The 23,607-nt window shown below is 41.4% G+C and overlaps 1 protein-coding gene across 2 annotated transcripts in view; it reads right to left on the bottom strand.

Annotated features, from left to right (window-relative positions):
- obscnb (obscurin, cytoskeletal calmodulin and titin-interacting RhoGEF b) overlaps window positions 1-23,607 on the bottom strand; it is an 802,448-nt gene that overhangs the window by 388,337 nt on the left and 390,504 nt on the right. For both annotated transcript variants that reach the window (XM_072576281.1, XM_072576282.1), the window contains 3 exons: window positions 13,415-13,681; window positions 9,077-9,343; window positions 5,577-5,843 (listed from right to left, as the gene is read on the bottom strand). In XM_072576281.1, coding sequence (XP_072432382.1) covers window positions 5,577-5,843; window positions 9,077-9,343; window positions 13,415-13,681 — 801 coding nt within the window. The remainder of the gene's footprint in view (window positions 1-5,576; window positions 5,844-9,076; window positions 9,344-13,414; window positions 13,682-23,607) is intronic.

The raw sequence follows: 23,607 nt of genomic DNA, 5'->3' as shown, positions 1-23,607 counted from the left end.
GCAAAATCGTTGTTTGAATTATCTGCTGTTTCTCTCTTCCCTGTGCATAATTCCTCAGTTGCATCCACTAAGGGTGCAACACTGATTTTAGTTGACATCTTTTTATATACAAATAGAAGCTCTTGCAGTTTGTTTTCATATTTCTTGCCAATTTATATTCATAATAAAGTTTTTCCCTCTTTATTAGTTTCTTAGTCATCTTTTGCTGGTTCCAAAAAATATCTCAATCCTCTGGCCTACCATTAGTTTTGCCACTTTGTAAGCCTTGATTGAATAAGCTCCTTGACTCCTTTTGTTAATCACAGGTTGTTCAAAGTTGGCAGAGTCCTTCATTTTGACTGCAATAAATTTTTGCTGAGCATTTTGAAATGCTCTGAAATTATCTGCTCAAATTGTCACCACTAGGCAGCCACTTATTTTCCCCTTAGACTATGCCTCCACCCACTGTAGACAACTCTCTCTTCATATCTCTGTAATTGCCCTTAATTAAGTTGAATACACTAATTTCAGACCTGCACTTTTCTCCCTAAAACTGAATTTGAACTTCTACCATCTTGTAATTGCTACCCCCTAGAGGATACTTAACTATGATATTTCTTAATAATTCCATCTCATTACACATTATTGAATGTAAAATAGATTGTTCCTGGACAGGATGTACAGTTGACTGCATTAAGGAACAATCCCTGGTGCACTCTCCCTTGCCCATCTGATTTATCCATTGAGGAATAAAGGAAGTGATTTAAAATAAACCTGTTGGACTATTACCTGTGTCATGTGACTTCTGACTTTATAAAATTATGAGATGCATAGACAGGGTTGACTGTCAGAATCTTTTTCCCCAGAGTTGAAATACTAGGGGGCATGCATTTCAGCTGAGAGGGGTAAAGTTCAAAGGAGATGTGAGGGGCAAGTTTTTTTTACAGAGAATGTTAGGAATCTACAATGCGCTGCCAGGAGTGGTGATGGAGGCAGGCACGATAGGAGCATTTAAGAGACTTTTATATACGAACATGAATATGCAAGGAATGGAGGGATGTGGACCAAGGACAGGCAGAAGGGATTAATTTAATTTAGCTTAATGGTCGGCACAACATCATGGGCCGAGGACCCATTCATGTGCTGTGTTCAGCCCATATGCACTAGCTCTAACAGCTGTACCATACACTTCAGTATTACTCATACATCCATTTTTCTCATTATAAGAGAAGACAACCCATAAGAGGACAGAGACAGACTATATGGGTGGAGGTGTAGCCTCTACGAGAAGAGAGTTCTGGCCCTTACAGCAGAAACCCAGGACTGCTTCCACGGGGATGGCAAAACATCCATGCCCTATCAAATGAGTAAGTACCATTCTTAGTTCCAAAGCAAATCTTACATTAACCCCATTGTTAGTTCAATCAGTGCACAAGACATTTAACCAATGGCTGGACTCCTCCTCACTCTTTTGTCTTGCAGGTTTCACTAGCCTCCCCACAACCTATGCACAGTAGCACCTAACTCAATAAGACTATACTCCTGGATCTGAGGACAATAGAACCGAGACCTCAAAGGAATCACTGACAAGGCTGCCTCCTACACATGCCACCAACCAAGATACTGACACTCTGGGGGAGACTGTAGACACAGGGAGTGTGAATACATAATCAGACAGTTCTTCATGTTGCCAAGGAAGAAACAGACTAGGCAGTTCGCACGAGGAGGATTGCCACAGGCCAGGTATCTGCTTAGCCCAGCAAGACATGATGCTATGGTATTGACAATCTGGAACTTAATGAAAATGCACAGGTAGGAGCAGCAGTGGTAGACAGGCATATGGGGCACAATGGTTCTCATTAGCCAGAAGCTGCATCAATGCAGAAATTCCTGAGACTATACGTGTGCCTCCATGGACAGTTGGTGGCAGTATAAGGGGCCAGGCCCAGTACCTTCGGGGTGGTTGGAACATACACACTTATGTTCCATTGCCCAACTAATTGGTCCTCAAAGACATGGTGACAGTGGGAGTAGGAAACCTTGTTCCAGTCCAGGTATCCTCTCCTCAGAATGAGAGGGAGGGGTGCCAGGAGATGCCCAACCAGAGGCAGAATCATGCACCAGCCCTACTGCACTTGTCACTCAGGACATTGCAGGGATGGTCAGGCCCTCCATCTCCCCTCTGCCCGCTCCCCTCCAACTTTTGGAAGTTCAAACCGGTTAGAGTCAACTTGCCTCTAGCAAGAAGACACTTGGCACGTCAGGCCTGTCTTCACACAGGAGCCCCCCCCCCCCAAACAAACGAGCAGCATCCACATTACAGCTGTGAAACTAGGGATGGGAGGGAGAAAAAGGATAAAACGTATAGAAGGTACTTCTGTGGCACAGATGAAAAAGGCTTGTATGTCCCTCTTCTGCATAAATGTTCCTGATGTTAATGTTCATATGTTTCAAGTATGTCTGTGTAAGTGCCAAATATAGAGCGACCAGCAGCACTCCTTGCCACAGGTGAGACTCCATGGATGGAAGTCTATGGTGACAGACTAATTCATGATCTGGAATCATACCTTATACAAAATGCCTCAGATATTTTGGATATGCCCTCTGATTCCAGCAGGACAGACTCAGCAGAAATGGTGAGACAGTCGTATACAGTCAGTAGTGAGTTGCCCTGGGAGACCTCAACGTTGACTATGAAATATATTACCTTTCACGGCATCAGCTCAAACAGGGCAAGGGAATCTGCTGCATGATTACCACCAGCTGTGAACCTGAAGAAGCCAAATATCATAAAGCAGCAAATGATAGAGCTGTGAACCACAAACAGTAGATTTGATCTAAGCTCTGCAATCCTGTCATATTCAGTGTGAATGATAGAAAACAATTAGACAACTCAAGGAGCAGGCTCCACAAATATACCTACCAACAATAATGAGGGAGTCGAGCACAATGTGTAAAGCTAAGGCTGACCAATTTGCAACAATCTTCACACTGCGTGGATGATCCATCTCAGATTCTTCCAGAGACATGTAGCATCACAGTTTTAGGCCAAGTCGATTTATTCCACATGATATCAAGGAACAGCTGGAAACATTGAATACTTCAAAGGTTATGGACCCTGACAACATTCTGGCAATAGTGCTGCAGTAGTGTCCTCGAGAACTTGCAACATCTCATGGTGGCTCAGTGGTTAGCACTGCTGCCTCACAGCGCCAGGGACCCAAGTTCAATGCCCACCTCAGGCGACTGTCTGTGTGGAGTTTGCACATCCTCCCCGTGTTTGCGTGGGTTTCCACTGGGTGCTCCGGTTTCCTCCCACAGTCCAAAGATGTGCAGGTTAGGTGAATTGGCCAGGCTAAATTGTCCATAGTGTTAGGTGTAGGGGAATGGGTCTGGGTGGATTGTTCTTCAGAGGGTCGGTGTAGACTTTTGGGCCGAAGGGCCTGTTTCCACACTGTAGGGAATCTAATCTAATCCAGTATCTAGCCAAGCTGTTCTGGTACAGGTACAACACTGGCACATACTGACAATGTGGAACATTGCCCAGATATATCCTGAACATAAAACATAGGTTAAATCCAATCTGGCCAATTACCACCACATCAGTCCACTCTTGATTATGACTAAAGTGATGGAGGTGTAATTAATAGTGTGAACAAACAGCACTTGCTTCATAATGCTCAGTTTGAGTTCTGCCAGGTCATTCAGCTCCTCACCTCATGATAGACTTTGTTCAAACATGGGAATAAAAGAACTGAATTCTACACATAAGGCGAGAGTCATAGAGATGTATATCACAGAAACAGACCCTTCAATCCAACTCATCTATGCTGACCAGATATCCTAAATTAATCAAGTCCCATTTGCCAGCACTTGGCCTATACCCCTCCAAACCCTTCCTATTCATATACTCAATCAGATGACTTTTAAATGTTGTAATTGTACAAGCCTCCACCACTGCCTCTGGCAGCTCATTCCCTACACGGATCACACTGTGTGAAAGTGTTGCCCCTTAGGTCCCTTTTAAGTCTTTCCCCCCTTACCTTAAGCCTATGGCCTCCAGTTTTGGACTCCCCCACCCCAGCTAAAAGACCTCAGTGCACTTGACACCAATACAGCATTTGACTTCTTATGGAATTTAGGAACATTGGCAAAACTGGAATCATTGGGTATTAGGGGAAACCTCTCCAGTAGTTAGTTATAACTGGCATAAAGGAAACTGGTTGTAGTGCTTGGAGGTCAGTTATTTTAGATCTAAGACAGCTCTACATGAGTTCCTCAAGGTAAATGGTCCTATCTTTAGCGAGTTCATCAATCACCTACCCTCCATTATAAGGTCAGAAATGGTGATATTCATTGTTGATTGCATGATGTTCAGCACCATTCGCAATTTCCCAGATACTGAAGCAATTCATATCTAAATGCAATAAGGCCTGGATAATGTTCCGGTTTGGGTTGACATATGACAAGTTACATTCAAGCCGTACAAGTGCCACCTAAATCATGACAATTTCCAACAAGAGAAAATCTAAACATTGTGGTTGGACATTCAAGGGCATTAGCATCCCTCACTATCAACATCCTGGGGTTGTTACCATTGACCAGAAACTAAATTGAGCTAGCCATATAAATACTGTGGCTGCAAGATCATTGTTGAAGAAAATAAAAGGAAAATTTGAGAAAATTAAATAATTTGAGTGGAATCAGACTGAGGGAAAAATAGTTTTGAAAACACATCAGAAGAAACAATAGTTTACAAATAAGTAAAAGGATTATCAATTTATAGGTGATGATAAAGTATGACAGATGTATCAGTAAGTGCTAAAATAAATTAAGGAACTACAAATCCTGGAGATCAGAAACAAAAACAGAAATTGCTGGAGAAATTCAATAGTATGAAGAGTCACTCATAGTATGAAATGTTAATTCTGCTTTCTTCTCACAGATCTTACCAGACCGGGCGGTACGGTGGCACAGTGGTTAGCACTGTTGCTTCACAGCGCCAGAGACCCGGGTTCAGGCGACTGACTGTGTGGAGTTTGCACGTTCTCCCCGTGTCTGCATGGGTTTCCTCCGGGTGCTCCGGTTTCCTCCCACAGTCCAAAGATGTGCAGGTCAGGTGAATTGGCCATCCTAAATTGCCTTTAGTGTAGGTAAGGGGTAGATGTAGGGGTATGGGTGGGTTGCGCTTCGGCGGGGCGGTGTGGACTTGTTGGGCCGAAGGGCCTGTTTCCACACTGTAAGTAATCTAATCTAACCTGTTGAGTTTCTCCAGCAATCTCTGTTTTTGTATCAACAAATACCATTTATTGATCTTTACGAAAGAGAGGTGAATCTATGCAAGTTAAAGCTTATACTGGACTGACTGAATAACATTGCTTATAAAAGTTGTGATTCACAGCAAATCAAGAAGTGCTGTATTTTGCAGAAAGGTGGAAATGATGATTCAGTATTCTTCTGAGAAAACATTCCAGGCAGTTGTCCAGGAACTTAATAAAGCAATGAACATCAGGATGAGAAAATGAGCTTCATGTGACATCTTATAAAATAAAAATTCATGAGAATGTGACTATGATCAGTAAGAATGACTGCCGTACCCTTGACTTTCAAAGAGGCTGTAGTCTGCTGATCTCCAGAATCACAGGTATACTCCCCTCCATCATCAGGACTTATATTGCGAATAAGTAGTTCAATGGAGGAACCTTGTTTCATCATGGCATACTTGTCACTTGGATGAAGTACTGTAGATCCCTTCCTCCATTCAACTGGGACATCAGGTTTAGTGATCTCACAGCACAGAATGACAGAACTATTCTCTTCAGCTTCTGTGTTCTGCAGCTCTTGTTTGAAAAGTGCAGGCAGAGCTAAGGGAAACAGTAATTTAATTTCTGAATACCTAATTTTCTCAAAAACTGATGCATGAATGACCATAAATTCCAACCAAGCCAACTTCCAATCTAATATAGCAATTGTATGAGTTTAACAATACAGTATTAACATTTTATCAGCCCTATACCAATGTCACACTTAAATGTTTACAGTAAAGAGACAAATGAAAAAGCAAATAATTAAGTTTTGCCTGAGTCTGAAAGTTGCAAGTTCCAAACCCACTCCAAGAAACATGCATATAATCTGGGTACTGGACACTTAACTGGGACATTTCAGATGAGAAGCTAAACCCATGCTATGCTGCTTAAAATAGAAGGGAATGATATAGACTCTGGTACAGTCGCTGCAGGTTGGAGGGCAGCTAATGTCACTCCAATATTCAAGAAGAGAGGTAGGGAAGGAATTTTAGACCAGTAAGCCTAATATTGATAGTGTGGAAAATTCTCAACTCCATTAACAAGAACTTTAGAATAGATTCCCTACAGAGTGGAAACAGGCTTCTTCAGCCTAACAAGTCCACACCGCCTCTCCGAAGAGCAACCCACCTAGACCCATTCCCCTACATTCACACTGATTAATGCACCTAACACTACGGGCACTTTAGCATGGCCAATTCACCTAACCTGCACATCTTTGGACTGTGGGACAAAACCAAAGCACCTGGAGGAAACCCACACAGACACTGGGAGAATGTGCAACCTCCACTCAGACAGTTGCCCAAAGCGGGAATTGAACCCAGGTCCCCAGCGCTTTGAGGCAGCAGTGCTAACCACTGAGCCACCGTGCCATCCCTCTAAATGCTCCACTTTATAGTGGAGCATTTAGTAAGCATTGGCAGGATCAGACAGAGTCAGCATGGATTTATGAAGGGGGAATCATGCTTCACAAATCTGTTGGAATTCTATAAAGATGTAACTAATATAGTTGACAAGGGGGAACTAGTCGATGTGGTATATTAGGACTTGCAGAAAGTGTTTGACAAAATCTCACAGAAGAAATTATTTTGCAAGATTAATGCACAATGGATTAGGGGAACTGTTTTGAGATGGATAGAACACAGCTTGATAGAGAGAAAACAAAAAGAATAAGAATTAATGGGTCCTTTTCAAACTGGCAGGCAATAACTAGTGGGGTGCCATAGGAATTGATGCTTTGGCTCCAGCTATTCACAATATATATTAACGATTTGGATGAGGGATCAAGACGTAACATCTCAAAGTTTGTAAATGATACGAAGTTGGATAGGAAGGTGAACTATGACGAGGATGCAAAGATCCTTCAACATGATCTAGACATGTTGGGTGAGTGGGCAAATCAATGGTAGATGCAGTATACTTTAGATAAATGTGAGGTTATTTCTTTGGAAGCTAAAACAAGGCAGATTACGGCCTGAAAGGCTGGGAATTTGGAGAGGGGAGTATGCAACGGGACCTGGGTGTCCTGAAGGTGAGCATGCACTTGGAGCAAGAAGTAAAGAAGGCAAATGGTATATTGGCCTTCATTGTGAGAGGTTTCGCACACAGGAGCACGGACGTGTTGTTACAGTTATACAGGACCTTTGTGAGATCACACCCAGAATATTGTGTGCAGTTTTGGTCTCCTCTTATGAGGAAGGACGCTCTTGCTCTCAAGCGAGTGCAACAAAGAGCTATCAGGCTGACTCCGGGGATGGCAGGACTGACATATGAAGAGTGGCAAGAAGATGGTACATAAAAATGGTAAAATTGTAAAATGAATTGAAAAGCAGTGTGTGGTGCCTTTAAGGGATTATGCTTTGTTTGTGCTTGGAAGTTTGCAACCATTGTGCAGAAAGCACCAAAACTGAAACAAGTGTATCAAAGATTAGCAGGCCCAAGTAGCATTTTACTCACACAACAGTTTAAATTCAGACAATTAATTGAAAAAGACAATTGGAGACTAAGGACCGATTGAATTTAAAATGGATTGTTTTGATACCTGGAAGCCAATCAAATTATAAGAACTTAAATGTGTCACGGGGGGAGGGGGTATATAAAATTAGGATTTTTGAAAATCAGCAGAGAGCCAACTGTCATCTGAACAGTAAATATCGGGCTCTCACAGAAATCTTTAAGCTCTGATTAAACATCACCTTAGCTATATTCCTGACTCAAGAATTTGACAGAGAAAGGCATTTTGGACACCAGAAATTGATGAAGATTATGAGGTGAGGTTATCCTCCCTGAGTGTTTCAATTTTAATTATCAATCGCTGAGTCATAATAGGAGAGATTGACTAGGTTAGGATTGTTTTTACTGGACTTCAGACAAATGAGGGAGGAATCTCACAAAGACTTAGAGAAAATTCTAACAGGATTAGACAGGGTAGATGCAGAGAGGATGTTCCCGATGGTGGTGTGTCCAGAACCAGGGGTCACAGTCTGACAATTTGGGGTGGACCATTTAGGATGGAGATGAGTGGCGAGCTTGTGGAACTCATTACTACAGGAAGTAGTTGATGGCAAATGTATTCAAGGAGTGGCTGGATATAGCACACTTGGGGCAAATGGGATCAAAGGTTATGGGGAGAAAGTAGGATTAGGCTCTTGAGTTGGACGTGCAGCCATGATCATAATGAATGGTGGAGCAGGCTCAAAGGGCCAAATGATTTCCTTGTGCTCCTATCTTCCATGTTTCCAAAAACAAGGAACCGGAACGCCTTTATTCTTTACTCCAGAAGCCTGTTGGCGGAAACTGGTGAGCTGCTGCCATGTTATTTCCAGTACAGGTAGTTCTTCTATAAAGCGATGATTGCACTCTTGTGCAACCCCATATGATAGAAAAGTTTCACTTTAGAAACAGTGCTCAAAGTGTTGACAAGCGCGTTAAAGCCAACACATGTTTTAAAAGTTCGCACTTTAGAAACAGTGTTCTCAATTTGTCAATCGCATTACAGCGATCTTGCGTTAACGAAACACACGTAACAACAGGACGACCTGTAGTTTATAATTCAGTGACTGACCGAAGTGACATAGGCTTTGATAAAATGGTTAGTTGAAGGGACTCCAAAAATATCACACAGACATACATCTCACAGAATATTTTTAACAATACTCTTCACACTAATACCTCTACATAAGCACAAAATACTTGGGGGAATGATCTTTTGAGTTTAAGATAGAAATGATGATCAGCTCCATGGACACAATGTTTGATGTAAATCAACAATCATTTAGATTTTCTTTCCATACCCTTTACTGTTAATGATGCAGTGGTCTGATGATCTCCAGAGTCACAGGTATATTCACCAGCATCTTCTAGCTTCAGTTTTTGAATAAGCAGCTTAATACTTGAATCTTCTTGCTTTAGTTTGTACTTGTCACTGGACTGAATTAGTACTGATCCTTTCCTCCATTTAACTAAGGCATTAGGTTTCGTAACTTCACAGTGTAGAGTAGCAGTACTATCCTCTTCTGCTTCAACATTCTGAAGTCCTTTTTTGAAAAGTACAGGCATCGCTATAAGGAAATAGCAAATTAATTCATAATTATGGAGTTCAGTTGAAATATGATTGTTACAATTCTGAATCAATATGTTCCCTAGAATAAACATTCTGCTGTTACCAGATTCCATTATCCATAGAAGTTAATCAAAATCCTCACTAATATTAAACCAAATGTGCATCATTTTAATTACAATCAGGCACAGCAATACCTTTGTATTTGATAACCGTACAGACTACTGTCTAACTCTTCAGTAATAGTGTTTATTTCTTTGCATTTGTGAAAGAAAATAATCAGCTACAATGATACACCAAATTGGGGGCATTTTAAACGTGGAGTTGAATTTCAGGAAAATAAAGGAAATGTGGATGTAGGTTTGCTCGCTGAGCTGGAAGGTTCTTTTTCAGACGTTTCGTCACCATAATAGGTAACTTCTTCAGTGAACCTATGGACGAAACACCGCTGATGTTTCTTGCTTTCTATTTGTATGTTTGGATTTCCTTGGGTTGGTGATATCATTTCCTGTGGTGACGTCATTTCCTATCATGAAGCCATTTACTGTTCATTTTCTTAGGGGGTGGTATGTGGGATCCAAGTCAATGTGTTTGTTGATAGAATTCGGTTGGAATGCCATGCTTCTAGCAATTCTCGTGCGTGTCTTTGTTTGGTTTGTCCTAGAATGGGTGTGTTGTCCCAGTCGAAGTGGTGCCTTTCCTTATCTGTATGTAAGGATACTAGTGAGAGAGGGTCATGTCGTTTTGTGACTAGTTGATGTTCATGTATCCTGGTGGCTAGTCTTCTGCCTGTTTGTCCAATGTAGTGTTTGTTACAGTTCTTGCACAGTATTTTGTAAATGACATTAGTTTTGCTTGTTGTCTGTATAGGGTCTTTCAAAAGGAATGGGTATCCAATGAACACAGTCCACCGATTTCTCAGCAACAAACACAAAAAAGCAGACAAAACATGTCCAGAAACCCTAGCCACTCTCCCCTACATCAAAGACATCTTGGAAATGACTGCCAGACCACTCAGATCTCTTGGCATCATGGTAGCCCACAAACCCATCAACACACTAAAACAGCAGCTGATGAACTTGAAAGACTCTATACAGACAACAAGCAAAACTAATGTCATACCATGCAAGAACTGCAACAAACACTACATTGGACAAACAGGCAGAAAACTAGCCACCAGGATACATGAACATCAACTAGCCACAAAACGACATGACCCTCTCTCACTAGTATCCTTACATACAGATAAAGAAGGACAACACAACCATTCTAGGACAAGCAAAATAGAGACACGCATGAGAACTAGAAGCATGGCCATCCAACCGGAACTCTATCAACAAACACACTGACTTGGATCCTATATACCACCCCCAGAGAAAAAGAACAGGAAATGGCACCACAATAGGAAATGACGTCATCACAGGAAATGACATCACCAACCCAAGGAAACCCGAACATAGAAACAGTCGCAGGAAACACCAGTGCTGCTTCATCCGGAGGCTCACTGAAGATGTTACCTAGTATGGTGATGAAATGTCTGAAAAGGAACCATCCAGCTCAGCAAGCAAACCTACACCCAAAACCTTAACCTGAACTACAAATCTTCTCAAAACTTCTAATAGAGGAAATTTTTTTTATTCATTCATGGGATTTGGAAATTGCTCATGAGACCAGCATTTATTCCCTATCCCTAATACCCAGAGGTCAGTTAAGAGCCAACCATATTGCTACGGGTCTGGAGTAATATTTAGGCCAGAACAGGTAAGGGCAGCATTTTCCTTCTCTAAAGTACATTAAGGAACTAAGTGGTCTTTTCCGACAATCAACATCAACTTCATGGTCACCATGACTCTTACTTCCAGATAATGCACTGAATTCAAATTCCACCATCAGTCACAGCAGGATTCCAACATGGATCCCCAGAGGATTATCTAGGTCTCTGGATTAATAATCAAATGATAATATCACTTGGTCATCACCATTCAGATTTCCCTGTTACCCAGAGAATATTTAAAATGCAGAACTCAAAACCACATTTCAAACAAACAGTGTAGCTATTGGAGTCAGACAAGCATATGAGGAAAATAAAACAGAAGGATATGTTAATGAAGTTAGATGAAAAACTGAGAGAAAGCTTGTGTGGAGAATAAACCTATTGTGACGAATGCAATTAGCACACTGTAAAAGAACCACAAAGGATACCAAATACAGCACAAAATAAAGTTGGACAATATTTAAAAGAATGTTAGCAGTGATTTTTGAGTTTGCTTTTGATAGTTGATAATTTTTTGTTGCTTTCAATAAAATAGGCAGCTTGTAAGTAGAAAAAGAAATCTCCAAAACTTGATCCATGGTGGGAAAAGCCAGTGATTATTCTAGCAAAATTGATTTGGAAGGTAAACAAAGCGTGAAAGCTGGAATCATGGATAATGAACAGGGATCAAACACTATAAATAAGGTCTTTTATAATACCTAGGTAGTAGATGAAACAATAATATTCATATCTGCAGGACTTTTCAGGATGCAAGTTGTTGTTGTTGCTATTCTTTTAAGTCTGAGGATGTGTCTCTCTTACCTTTCCCTGTCATCTTAATACTACTACTTCTCTCTCTCCTTGTCTATCTTTCCCTTGCCCTATTTCCTCTTGTAATCCTCTCTCTCATTCTCAAGTTTTTCCAATTTTTATTCTCTCCTCCTTTCTGAGGTAAATAAGGTGGTGCATGCTCTGACCATTTGTAACAGACACTGTTCTGTCTAACTGGTGGTCAATTGTTGGCTGCTCCCCCAGTACCTGGTGAAGTTTTTAATTTTCAGGGGATCCAAGAGTCTTTCTTCCCTTGTTCCCTCCAAAAATCTCTGGACTGCTTCTAACCCACAAAATGCTTTCCACAAAACAACATTTTTATTTGCTACTTGCCCATTACAAATGAAAAAAGCTTGGATAAATATTGGTTCAGGTCTTTATAACAGAATAAACAGTCGAGAAAGGAGGGCTCTACTCTGAATTCACACTAGTTTTCCAAATGTTCTATCAATCTATGTAGTAATATTTTAGCAACATACAACAACTTAAAATAACATTTAATTTCTAAATACCAGAGTTCAAACCATAAAAAATAGGAACAGGATTATGCCATTTGGCCCCTCATGCCTTCTCTACCATTTGATAGGATCATGGCTGATTATTTTTCAGATCCACTTTCTTGCCCTTCCTCGTAATCCTAGATTCCCCTACCGATCAAACATCTATCTATCTCAGTCTTAAATATATAAAGACTCTGCCCTCATCTCTGCATCCCCCTCTCCCCTCCACAAACTATAAGCTTTAATTTTGAAGTACTTTCAATGTGTCTAAAAATTCCAAGGTACTTCCTAAGAGCACTATAAAACAAACATGACATTAAGCCATGTAAGAAGATTCTAGATTGGATAACCAAAAACCTGGTTAAAACATTGATTGGAAAGGAATATATTAAAGTAAAGTGAGGTAGAGAGGCGGGAAGGTGTAGGGCATTCTGGAGCTGAGGGTATGGGCAAATGAAACCTTGGCCACTAATGATAGGCTTGTTAAAATTTAGAATGCTCAAATGGCTAGAATAAAGGAGCAAAGATATCTTGGTAGGTTGTGTGGAACAAGTGAGGAGCTTGAAATCAAGAATGAGAAATTTAAAATTAAGGCATTGCTTGACCAGGAGCCAGTCAGCAAATGCTGCATTGGACATAGTGCAAATTACAGCAGTCAATAGAACTTTGAATGTCTTTCACTTTACAGAAGACAGAATGTGGGAGACCAGGCAGGATGCCACTGGAACTGGCAAACTAGAATTAACATTGCTGCTTAAATCTGTGTTAATGCTTGAGTTGAGAGGAGATAAAATTGCAGAGGTGGGTTTAGTGATGGTGTGAGTATGAGGTTAGAAACTCAACTTGGAGTCAAATATGACAGCAGATCGCTAATACACCGGCAGTGAGTGAGTAGCATGATGGTATTAATATGATGCTTGCAACATAAGAATGAAAATGTGAGAGGATTTAATTATAATGAGAAATGAGTGATGTGCTATTGTCCTACCCTTTACTCTTAAAGAGGCAGTGGTGTGTTGATCTCCAGAATAACATGTATAATCTCCACCATCTTCTGGTTTTAGACTGTGAATGAGCAAATCACAGATGGAACCTTCTTGTTTCATTTCATACTTGTCACTTTCATGAAGAACCAGTGATCCCTTTCTCCATTTTACTGGAGCATCACATTTCGTAATTTCACAACGTAAAGTGGCAGTGCCACCCTCTTCAGCTTCTTCATTCTGAAGTTCTTGTTTAAAAAACGCAGGCAGCACTACAGACACATCAAATTTGTTTTTTTAAATCATACTGATTAGTTGACATCCAAATACTTTCTGTAAGTTTCCACAGAATTCTGATCTAATCATTTGCAAACAGTTTTCATAGTACTTGTCCCAAATTATATTTTTCACTCACAACCAGCCAAAGAAAGCTCAAAAACCTAAAATTCAGAAGTGAAAACGACAACAAACTAAGGATTTATCTACATGACATTCAACTGTTTCTAGTTAACAACCCTTACTTGTGTTTTTAGTGGGTTTGGACAAAGGACGATTTTCAAGATGTATGACAATAAATTAGCATGAACAAATATAAATAATTCAATAAACAGTAACTTAAAACAAAGAGCTTTGTGTGAGTTAAATATATATGTAGTTACGACAGATTCAGTGGGTGGCAGCCTCAAACTATGCAAGGTGGACATATGTCTGAAAATTGGACTTCGCAAGAAGATTACTTCAACTTGAATGTCAACTAAACAAACTACAATATTTTAGATTAAGCAAGTTATTTGGATAGAAGACAGAATTTGGGAGACCAGGCAGGATGCCACTGGAACTGGAAAACTAGAATTAACATTGCTGCTGTTGGCTAACCTCAGGTTGGTTATCCCACAGGTTAATAGATACAAGGGAGCTGGAAAAGGACAAGAGGTGACCATATGTAAAGAGAACAGAAGGTAACAGATCAGAACAGAAGGCAATGATCTATATTGCTGGATTGGTCTAATGGTCACTTGCACAAACACCAGTAATGACAACAAGAAGAATGACACACAGAGGAAAGGAACCATAATCAACATCAAACATTTAAGATCAAATGGCTATTTATACGATTATAAAATACAGCAGAAGCAGGCCATTTGGCTTTTCAGTCTGCTCTATTACTCAATGAGATCGTGGGTTAGTCAATAGTTCTCAACTCCATTTTCCTTCCTTTTCCCCATAGTCCTCGTTGATCAAAAATCTGTCTACTTCAGCTCGAGTATACTTAATGACTCAGCCTCTTACAGCCCTCTGTGGTAAAGAATTTCACAAATTCACTATCCTCTGAGACCAAACGGCCCTCTTCATTTCTGTCCTAAATAGACAACCCCTTATACTGAGATTATAACCTTTGGTCCTCAATTGTTCCATAAGGAGAAACAATAATTCCAATACTACCATGTCAAATGCCCTAAGAACATTACACATTTCAATAAGGATACCTCTCATTCTTCGTCATTCCAATTAGTACAGTACCAGCTAATCAATCTATCTTCATAAGAAACTGTTCCATTCTTGAAATCAACCTAGTGAACCTTCTCTGCATTACCTCCAATGTAAGGAATATTTTTACTTACATAAGGGAGCCAAACTGTTCACAATATTATCATTGTGACCGAACAAGTACCTTGTATTGTTTTGGTAAGGTTTCTCTATTTTATTACTTCATTCTGTTTGAAGTAAAGCCCAACATTCTACTTGCTTTCTTAACACCTGCTGAACTTGCATACTTACCTCTTTGCATTCATGCACTCAGACCCTGAAACCCCAGTTTACTGCAGCTTCCTCAGCTATTCACTATTCAAATAATGTTCTGTACTGATGCAAAGTATTTATTCAACCCCTCTGTCATTTCCTGATTCCCCATTATTATTTTCAGTTTCATTTTCTAAGGGAACTATGTTCACTTTGCCTTCTCTCTTCCTATTAAAAGAAGCACCTACTGTCTGATTTTATATTACCTATTTTCACTCATATTTTAGTTTCACCTTCCATTATTTTTTTGAGTATATTTTGGTTTTTAAAACTTTTCCAAACCTCAGACGTACCACTGAACATTGCCATGGTGTATGTTATTCGTCTAATTTAATTCAATTGTTAACTTTCTTGGTTAAACATGGTTCGTTTATCCTCTTCTTAGAATCTTTCTTCCTCACTGCAATGTATCTTTGGTGTATAATTATTAACTATTTTCTTAAATGTCTACCATTTCTCATTTTCAGACAAACTCCTTTCCCAATCCACTCTCGCCAACTGTCATCATTCCTTTGTATTTATTCTAATTTGCATTTAGCAAAGTTGTTTCTGGACCAAATTGTTTGTTTTCAGACTGAGTGTTAACTTCTACAATGTTTGCCACTGTTTCTTAGCATCTTTATCTGAAATCACTAATTAAACTTATCAGATCCAAAATAGTCTGATCCCTGGTTGGATCCATAAAGTCCTGGGAACTGTCCCAAATATAGTCTATGATTTCTTTTGGCTACCTCTGTCAATTTTATGAAACTACATGTTGATTAAAGTCACCATGCTTAATATACTGCCTTTTTATACGCCCTCAAAGACTACACCTACCAGTTCTTCTTCCCCGATTTCTTAGTTCCACCCATATGAGCTCTACATCTTTCATTGCAAGATTATTTCTTGCTATCATACTAAATCCAAGTCGTATTAATGAAGCGATCCCAACTTTCTTTCCTCCCTGTCATTTTGCAAGATAACATGCTCTGAAATTAAGTTCCCAGCTTTGATCTGCAATCTCATATTGTGCATCATTTTTTACTGTGGAGAAAGAAACATATTTTGATATTTTAAAAACAGTTTACATTACAGAAGAGGAAGTTCAGGAGGTCTTAGAGAATATAGAGGTGTATAAATCTCCAGGACCTGACGTAATGTATCCCAGAATATTGTGGGAAGTAAGGGAGGAAATTACGAGACCCCTTGCAGAAATATTTGCATCTTCAATAACTACAGGCGAGGTCCCTGATGACTGGTGGGTGTCTTTTGTTGTACCCTTGTTTAAGAAAGGTTTTAAGGAGAAAGCAGAGAACTACTGACCTGTGACTCTAACTTTGGTTATGGGTAAATTGTTGAAGGTGATTATAAATGATAGGCTTTATGGACATTTTGAGACACAAAAACTCTAAGGTAATTAGGGATAATCAGCCTGGTTTTGCGCGAGAAAAATCATGTCTCACAAACTTGACTGAGTTTTTTGAGAAAGTTACCAAAAATATTGATGAGGGCGGAGCAGTAGATGTTGTTGACTTGGATTTTAGTAAAGTTTTTGACAAGGTTTAATCACACATGGGATTCAGGGTGAGTTGCCAATGGATATATAATTGGCTTAATGGTACCAGACAGAAAGTGGTTGTGGAAGACTGCTTTTCATACTGGAGGCCTGTCACCAGCAGTATTCCACATGGATTGGTTCTGGGCTCTCTTTTATTTGTCGTTTATATAAATGATTTGGATGAGAATATAGAAGGTACAGTTAGTAAGTGTGTGGATGACACCAAAATTAGCAAAGCAGACAGTGAAGAGGGTTTTCCAAGATTACAAACGGGTCTTGATCAAATTAGTCAATGGGCTGAAAAATGGCAGATGGAGTTCAATCTGGATAAATGTGAGATATTGCATTTAGGTACAACAAACAAGGGTAGTGCTTATAAAATTAAAGGTAGGACCTTGGATAATGTTGTGGAACAGAGGGGCCTAGGGGTTCAGGTGCATAATTCTTTAAAGTTTGCGACACATTTGAAGGAGTGGTTAAAAAGTCATTTGGCATGCTTGCCTTCATTATTCAGTCCTCTGAGCATAGGGGTTGGGAAGTTATGTTGAGGTTGTGTAGGACACTGGTGTGGACTCTTCTAGAATACTGTGTCCAGTTCTGTTCCCCAGTTATAAGAAGGATATTAATAAGCTGAAGAAGATTCAGAAGAGATTTACCAGGATGTTGCCGGATATGAAAGGTTTGAGTTATAAAGGAAGGCTCGACAGCCTGGGCCATTTTTCACTGAAGTATAGGAGGTTGAGGGGCAACAATATAGAAGTTTATAAAATATTGAGAGGTATTGATAGAGTTAATGATAGTTGTCTTTTCCCTAGGATAGAGGATTTCAAGACAAGGGGGCGCATTTTTAAGGTGAAAGCAGAGAGGTTTAGCCACAGACTTTTCCCCAGGGCAGGATTGACTGGCACAAGAGGTCATAGATTTAAGATATTAAGAGAAAGGTATAGAGGAGACGTCAGAGGTAGGTTCTTTGCGCAGAGATTTGTGAATGCATGGAATGCATTACCAGCAGTGGTGGTGGAAACAGAGTCATCAGGGACATTTAAGCAACTGCTGGACATGCACATGGATAGCAGTGAGTTTGAGGGGTGTGTAGGTTAAGTTATTATATTTTACATTAGGATTAAACCTCGTCACAACATCGTGGGCCTAAGGGCCTGTTCTGTGCTGTACTTTTCTATGTTCTATGTTCAAAGATGTGAGGGACAATTTATTTTAAAGAGAGGGTGAATTGTATGTGGAATGAACTTTCGTGAAGAAATGGTGGACATTGGTACAGTTACAATGTTTAAATGACAGTTGGATAAGTACATGAATAAGAATGTTTTGGAGGGATATGGGACAGGAGCTGGCAGGTCGGACTAGTTTGACAATTCATCAACTTCACCAACACATTCCACCCTGACCTTAAATTTACCTGGACCATCTCTGACACCTCGCTCCCCTTCCTGGACCTCTCCATCTCCATTAGTGACGACCGACTTGACACTGACATTTTTTACAAACCCACCGACTCCCACAGCTACCTGGATTACACCTCTTCCCACCCTATCTCTTGCAAAAATGCCATACCGTATTCCCAATTTCTCCGCCTCTGCCGTATCTGCTCCCAGGAGGACCAGTTCCACCATAGAACACACCAGATGGCCTCCTTCTTTAGGGACCGCAATTTTCCTTCCCACGTGGTTAAAGATGCCCTCCAACGCATCTCGTCCACATCCCGCACCTCCGCCCTCAGACCCCACCCCTCCAAACGTAACAAGGACAGAACGCCCCTGGTGCTCACCTTCCACCCTACAAACCTTCGCATAAACCAAATCATCCGCCGACATTTCCGCCACCTCCAAAAAGACCCCTTCACCAGGGATATATTTCCCTCCCCACCCCTTTCTGCCTTCCGCAAAGACCGTTCCCTCGTGACTACCTGGTCAGGTCCACACCCCCCTACAATCCACCCTCCCATTCTGGCACTTTCCCCTGCCACCGCAGGAACTGTAAAACCTGTGCCCACACCTCCTCCCTCACCTCTATCCAAGGCCCTAAAGGAGCCTTCCACATTCATCAAAGTTTTACTTGCACATCCACTAATATCATTTATTGTATCCGTTGCTCCCGATGTGGTCTCCTCTACATTGGGGAGACTGGGCGCCTTCTAACAGAGCGCTTTAGGGAACATCTCCGGGACACCCGCACCAATCAACCAAACCACCCCGTGGCCCAACATTTCAACTCCCCCTCCCACTCTGCTGAGGACACGGAGGTCCTGGCCCTCCTTCACCGCCGCTCCCTCACCACCAGACGCCTGGAGGAAGAACGCCTCATCTTCCGCCTCGGAATACTTCAACCCCAGGGCATCAATGTGGACTTCAACAGCTTCCTCATTTCCTCTTCCCCCACCTCATCCTAGTTTCAAACTTCCAGCTCAGCACTGTCTCCTTGACTTGTCCGGACTTGTCCGACCTGCCTATCTCCTTTTCCACCTATCCACTCCACCCTCTCCTCCTTGACCTATCACCTTCATCTCCTCCCCCACTCTCCCATTGTACTCTACGCTACTCTCTCCCCACCCCCACCCTCCTCTAGCTTATCTCTCCATGCTTCAGGCTCACTGCCTTTATTCCTGATGAAGGGCTTTTGCCTGAAACGTCGATTTCGCTGCTCATTAGATGCTGCCTGAACTGCTGTGCTCTTCCAGCACCACTAATCCGAGTTTAGCTTGGGATGATGTTCAGCATGGACATCAGTTGGACCAAAGCGTCTGTTTCCATGCTATATAACTCTGTAACTTTATGTTGGATGGCTGTTGCATGTGTTTCCATTAGGCATTAAGTAATGGTTGAGTGTAGAAACATATCTCCAGTTCACCTTTATTTGCATGCTAAAGAAAATGGGGCCTGTGCATGGCCCTGTACCAAGTTAGCAGTGGAATCTCCATGTTCCTTGACACCTATTCAAGGTTTTGGCAGACATCCATGCACCAAGTACTTTTTTGTGCCGATCCACCATTGTTCTTCTGTAGTTCCCCCTATCAAAGTGCTCATATGAAGTTTGCCATAGAAAAATCAGATGTGAACGCTCCCTCCACTGACCTGATATCTGCCCTATACATATGCTTTTAACCTGGTTGCAGACTCCTTGTGCTGGTGTCATAACAGTGATAAAATATTGAACATTGATTTTCAAACTCTATTGTCTGATTTTATAGGCTGGAACATTCATGATCAGAAACGGGGTTTTAGGAAGAGTATGGTAAATGTGTCAAAGGGTGTGATGCAACCTGTTTAGATAACGTGGCTATTATTGTTGAATAGTTAGCTGGATGTGCAAAAAAAAGCAAGCAAATTAGTAACAATTTTGTAGAGGGGAAATTCCTGGAGTGTATATGGGATGATTTTCTGGACCAATATGTTGAGGAAACAATTAGATATGAGGCCATCTAGACTGGGTATTATGTAATGATTAGATTACTTACAGTGTGGAAACAGGCCCTTCGGCCCAACAAGTCCACACCGCCCCGCCAAAGCGTAACCCACCCATACCCCTACATCTACATCTACATCTACCCCTTACCTAACACTACGGGCAATTTAGCATGGCCAATTCACCTGACCTGCACATCTTTGGACTGTGGGAGGAAACCAGAGCACCCGGAGGAAACCCACGCAGACACGGGGAGAACGTGCAAACTCCACACAGTCAGTCGCCTGAGGCGGGAATTGAACCCAGGTCTCTGGCGCTGTGAGGCAGCAGTGCTAACCACTGTGCCACCGTGCCGCCCACTAAGGAATAAATGGCAATCTGGTTGTGTGAGGACCATAATCTGATAAAATTCCTGATCAAGATGGAGAGTGATGTAGTTGATTATGAGACTAGGTTTCTGAATCTAAATAGCAGAGACTATGATGCCATGAGGAATGACTTGGCTCTGATAGGCTGGGGAACATTAGATCTAAGAAAGGACGGTAGAGAGATGTCACTGAGGATATTCTGGGAGAAGTTGGCTCAGTTGCCATAATTGAACAGTGGATACACTTTATTCATTAAAAATCTCTTTGTATACATACAAAGTCACAAATGCAGTTCCGTATTTGTACTATAGCATGTGAAGGAAACAAATATACATTTGGGTTTGGTTCTATCCAAATAAGCTAAGGACATCTCTTACACATACAACACTATATTTACATGCATTTGAGGCACTAGGAGTGCTTGATAACTGAACAGAACCCCATTTAACTTCAGTAGGAACATCACAGTCTTTCCCCACTGCGCCTTGGCGGCACTGTGCCAAGTTTTAGTACATCCATCAGCACGTAGTCCTGGACCTAGGAATGTGCCAGTCTGCAACACTCCTTGTTCTGGAAGACCGCTTCTCCAGTGATAACAGGAGAAAGAGAATTCAACAGAGGCTGGCTGAGGGGTGTCAGAGGAACATTCCGGGGTCACTACATACAAAGGTTCTACCTGAACCCTGCATTGTGAAGGATGGGACTGACCTCGTTGCCACAAAATGCTCCAAATACTCAGACTGTTCTGTTGCACCTGTCTTTCATGGAGAAATTTGCAAAAGAAAAACACCTTTGACTACAGGACTGTCAGGAAGTTGTCAGCACATAGCGTCCTTGAAACTGTAGTAAACCCCTAAAGGGGACGCAAATGAGACTCAAATCTTCATAATTTTAGAAGTGCCAAAATTTGAATAGCTCCAGACCTAGTGAAAGGTTAACAGCACCTCTAGTGTATGCTTGGACACACAGCTTTTGTCTCTTCAACTCAATCCTTCATCTTTTTTGTTTTAGCAAAATCATGATCAATGCTTTTCTGAAGTTTCCTTTGTCCCCCCACTTCATTTCCCAAAATACTTTAAAATAGGCCATTTCATCTCTAGGTGCTGCCTGAACTGCTGTGCTCTTCCAGCACCACTAATCCAGCATTTCATCTCTAGTCCTCACTATTGAAGTTAAGCTTTACTACAATCTATATTCATACTTTCCCAGGAGCTGAACCAATATCCAGTGTAATCCTAAGTATTTCTTTAATCTAAAACTATTTATACTTTCAAAATTGTAATTTAAAATTATCTAATCAATAATTTGTCATATTTATTTTCCCAATTCACAGGGTAGCTCACCTAAATAAAAAAACTGAAAGAACTGCAATGCTGTAAATCTGAAACTAAAACAGAAATTACTGGAAAAGCTCAGCAGATCTGGCAGCAACTGTGAAGACAAATCAAAGGTGACATTTTGGGTTGACCGACCCTTCCTCAAAACTGATAGTAGCTTGGCGAATGTTGGTTTATATGCAGAAGATCAGATGGAGGTAGGAAATAAAGAGTAAATGATAGGCAGGGATAGAACCCAAACAGAAAGAACAATTAGATAACAATCTTGCTCAGAGGGTGAATAGCTACTAATGGGGACTGTTAGTGGCTAACAATGGGTTGGGTGTAATGGCAGACAATGTGATAATAAAGACTGGTGTGTGGGGATTGGGGTAAGGACATGGGAGAGCTCAAGCTCTGAAGTTGGTGAACTCAATAATGAGTCCAGAAGGCTGCAGGGTCCCCAAGTGGAAAACGAGATGCTGTTCTTCCAGCTTGCACTGAGCTTCACTGAAATACTGCAACAAGCCTGAGTCAGAGATGTTGGCCGAGGAACAGGGTGGTGTTGAAGTGGACTGGGTGTTAACGAAGTGACCACTTCACAGAACACCTCAGTTCTGCTGGCAAAAAAGACCCTAAGCTTGCAGGTGCCTGCCATGTTAACACACAACCCTGTTTCCCTGACTGACATTTCTATCCCAGGCTTGCTCCAGCAAAGCTCAGTGCAAGAGAAAGCACAGCACCCCACTCTCTGCTTGGGACCGGAGTGAGTGGAAGCAGGTGGACCTTGTTAACTATGAGGTTCATGATTGGGATTGTTAACCTGGGTCCATAGGCCAGATAGCGCATTGGGGTGGGCAAGAGCCCAATGGTACTTAGCGGCATACCAAGAGCTGGAAGGTAGGTAGGCTGTCCTCAGCGCTGTCACCTCCCGCAGGTACCGCGGCGGGCTGTCCTCAAGGTGGTCGGAAGGCGCAAAGGGCGGTTAGGGAAGCCAGAAAGTGGGTAGGCTGCCTTGACTGCTATCGTCCTCGGTTGTGAGGGGAGGGAGGTGAAGCAGGACGGGCTGTCTTAGAGGTGGTCGGAAGGTGCGTCAGGGCGGACTAAGAGCCAGAAGCGGCGTAAGGGCGGCTGCCTCAGTGGCCAGAAGGTGGGAGGGATGGGTGGATTGCTGGGCATGTGTACTGTATGCACTTTTTTTTATATGTAATTGGACTGTCTTATGTATAAATTTCATTGTTACTCATTTATAATGATTGAAACTGGGATTTGAGCTTTGTCCTCATTTCTCTGAAAACTTGCTGAATGGTAGGGTTTGGGGCCTGGCTTTGCCATTCCCCTCCCTTGTAAAATTGCTGTTTCTCAGTATGTTAATTGTTTTGCAAACTGTGCATTGTTTAATAAAATAATAGTAACAGGAGAAAAATTATAACTTGGAGATTAGGGAAAAAAGAAAAAAATAAGCAGGAGATTTAGAAACTCCTCAGAAATAAAAATAACCAAGAGATTTAGAGCCCCCTTAATTTGGGGGACTGACTCTGTGCTGGCTGAGCCACAGTCAGTGTGTTACTGCTGCTTTCCGAATTTTTGTTTTGGGGGGGGGGGGGAGGGGGGATGGGAATCCTAATTCCTGAACTGGCTGAATTATTTAGCCAGTTTGTAAACTGGTATTCCTTTTTATTGAGGACTGATTTTAAAACTGCCTGATCTACACAGTTAATGTGTTTCACTCTTCTCTTTCCTTTTGAGAAAAG

This window comes from Chiloscyllium punctatum, chromosome 8 (assembly GCF_047496795.1).
Source record: "Chiloscyllium punctatum isolate Juve2018m chromosome 8, sChiPun1.3, whole genome shotgun sequence".
NCBI classification, from domain to species: domain Eukaryota; kingdom Metazoa; phylum Chordata; class Chondrichthyes; order Orectolobiformes; family Hemiscylliidae; genus Chiloscyllium; species Chiloscyllium punctatum.
This window is presented reverse-complemented; position numbering and strand designations above follow the sequence as displayed.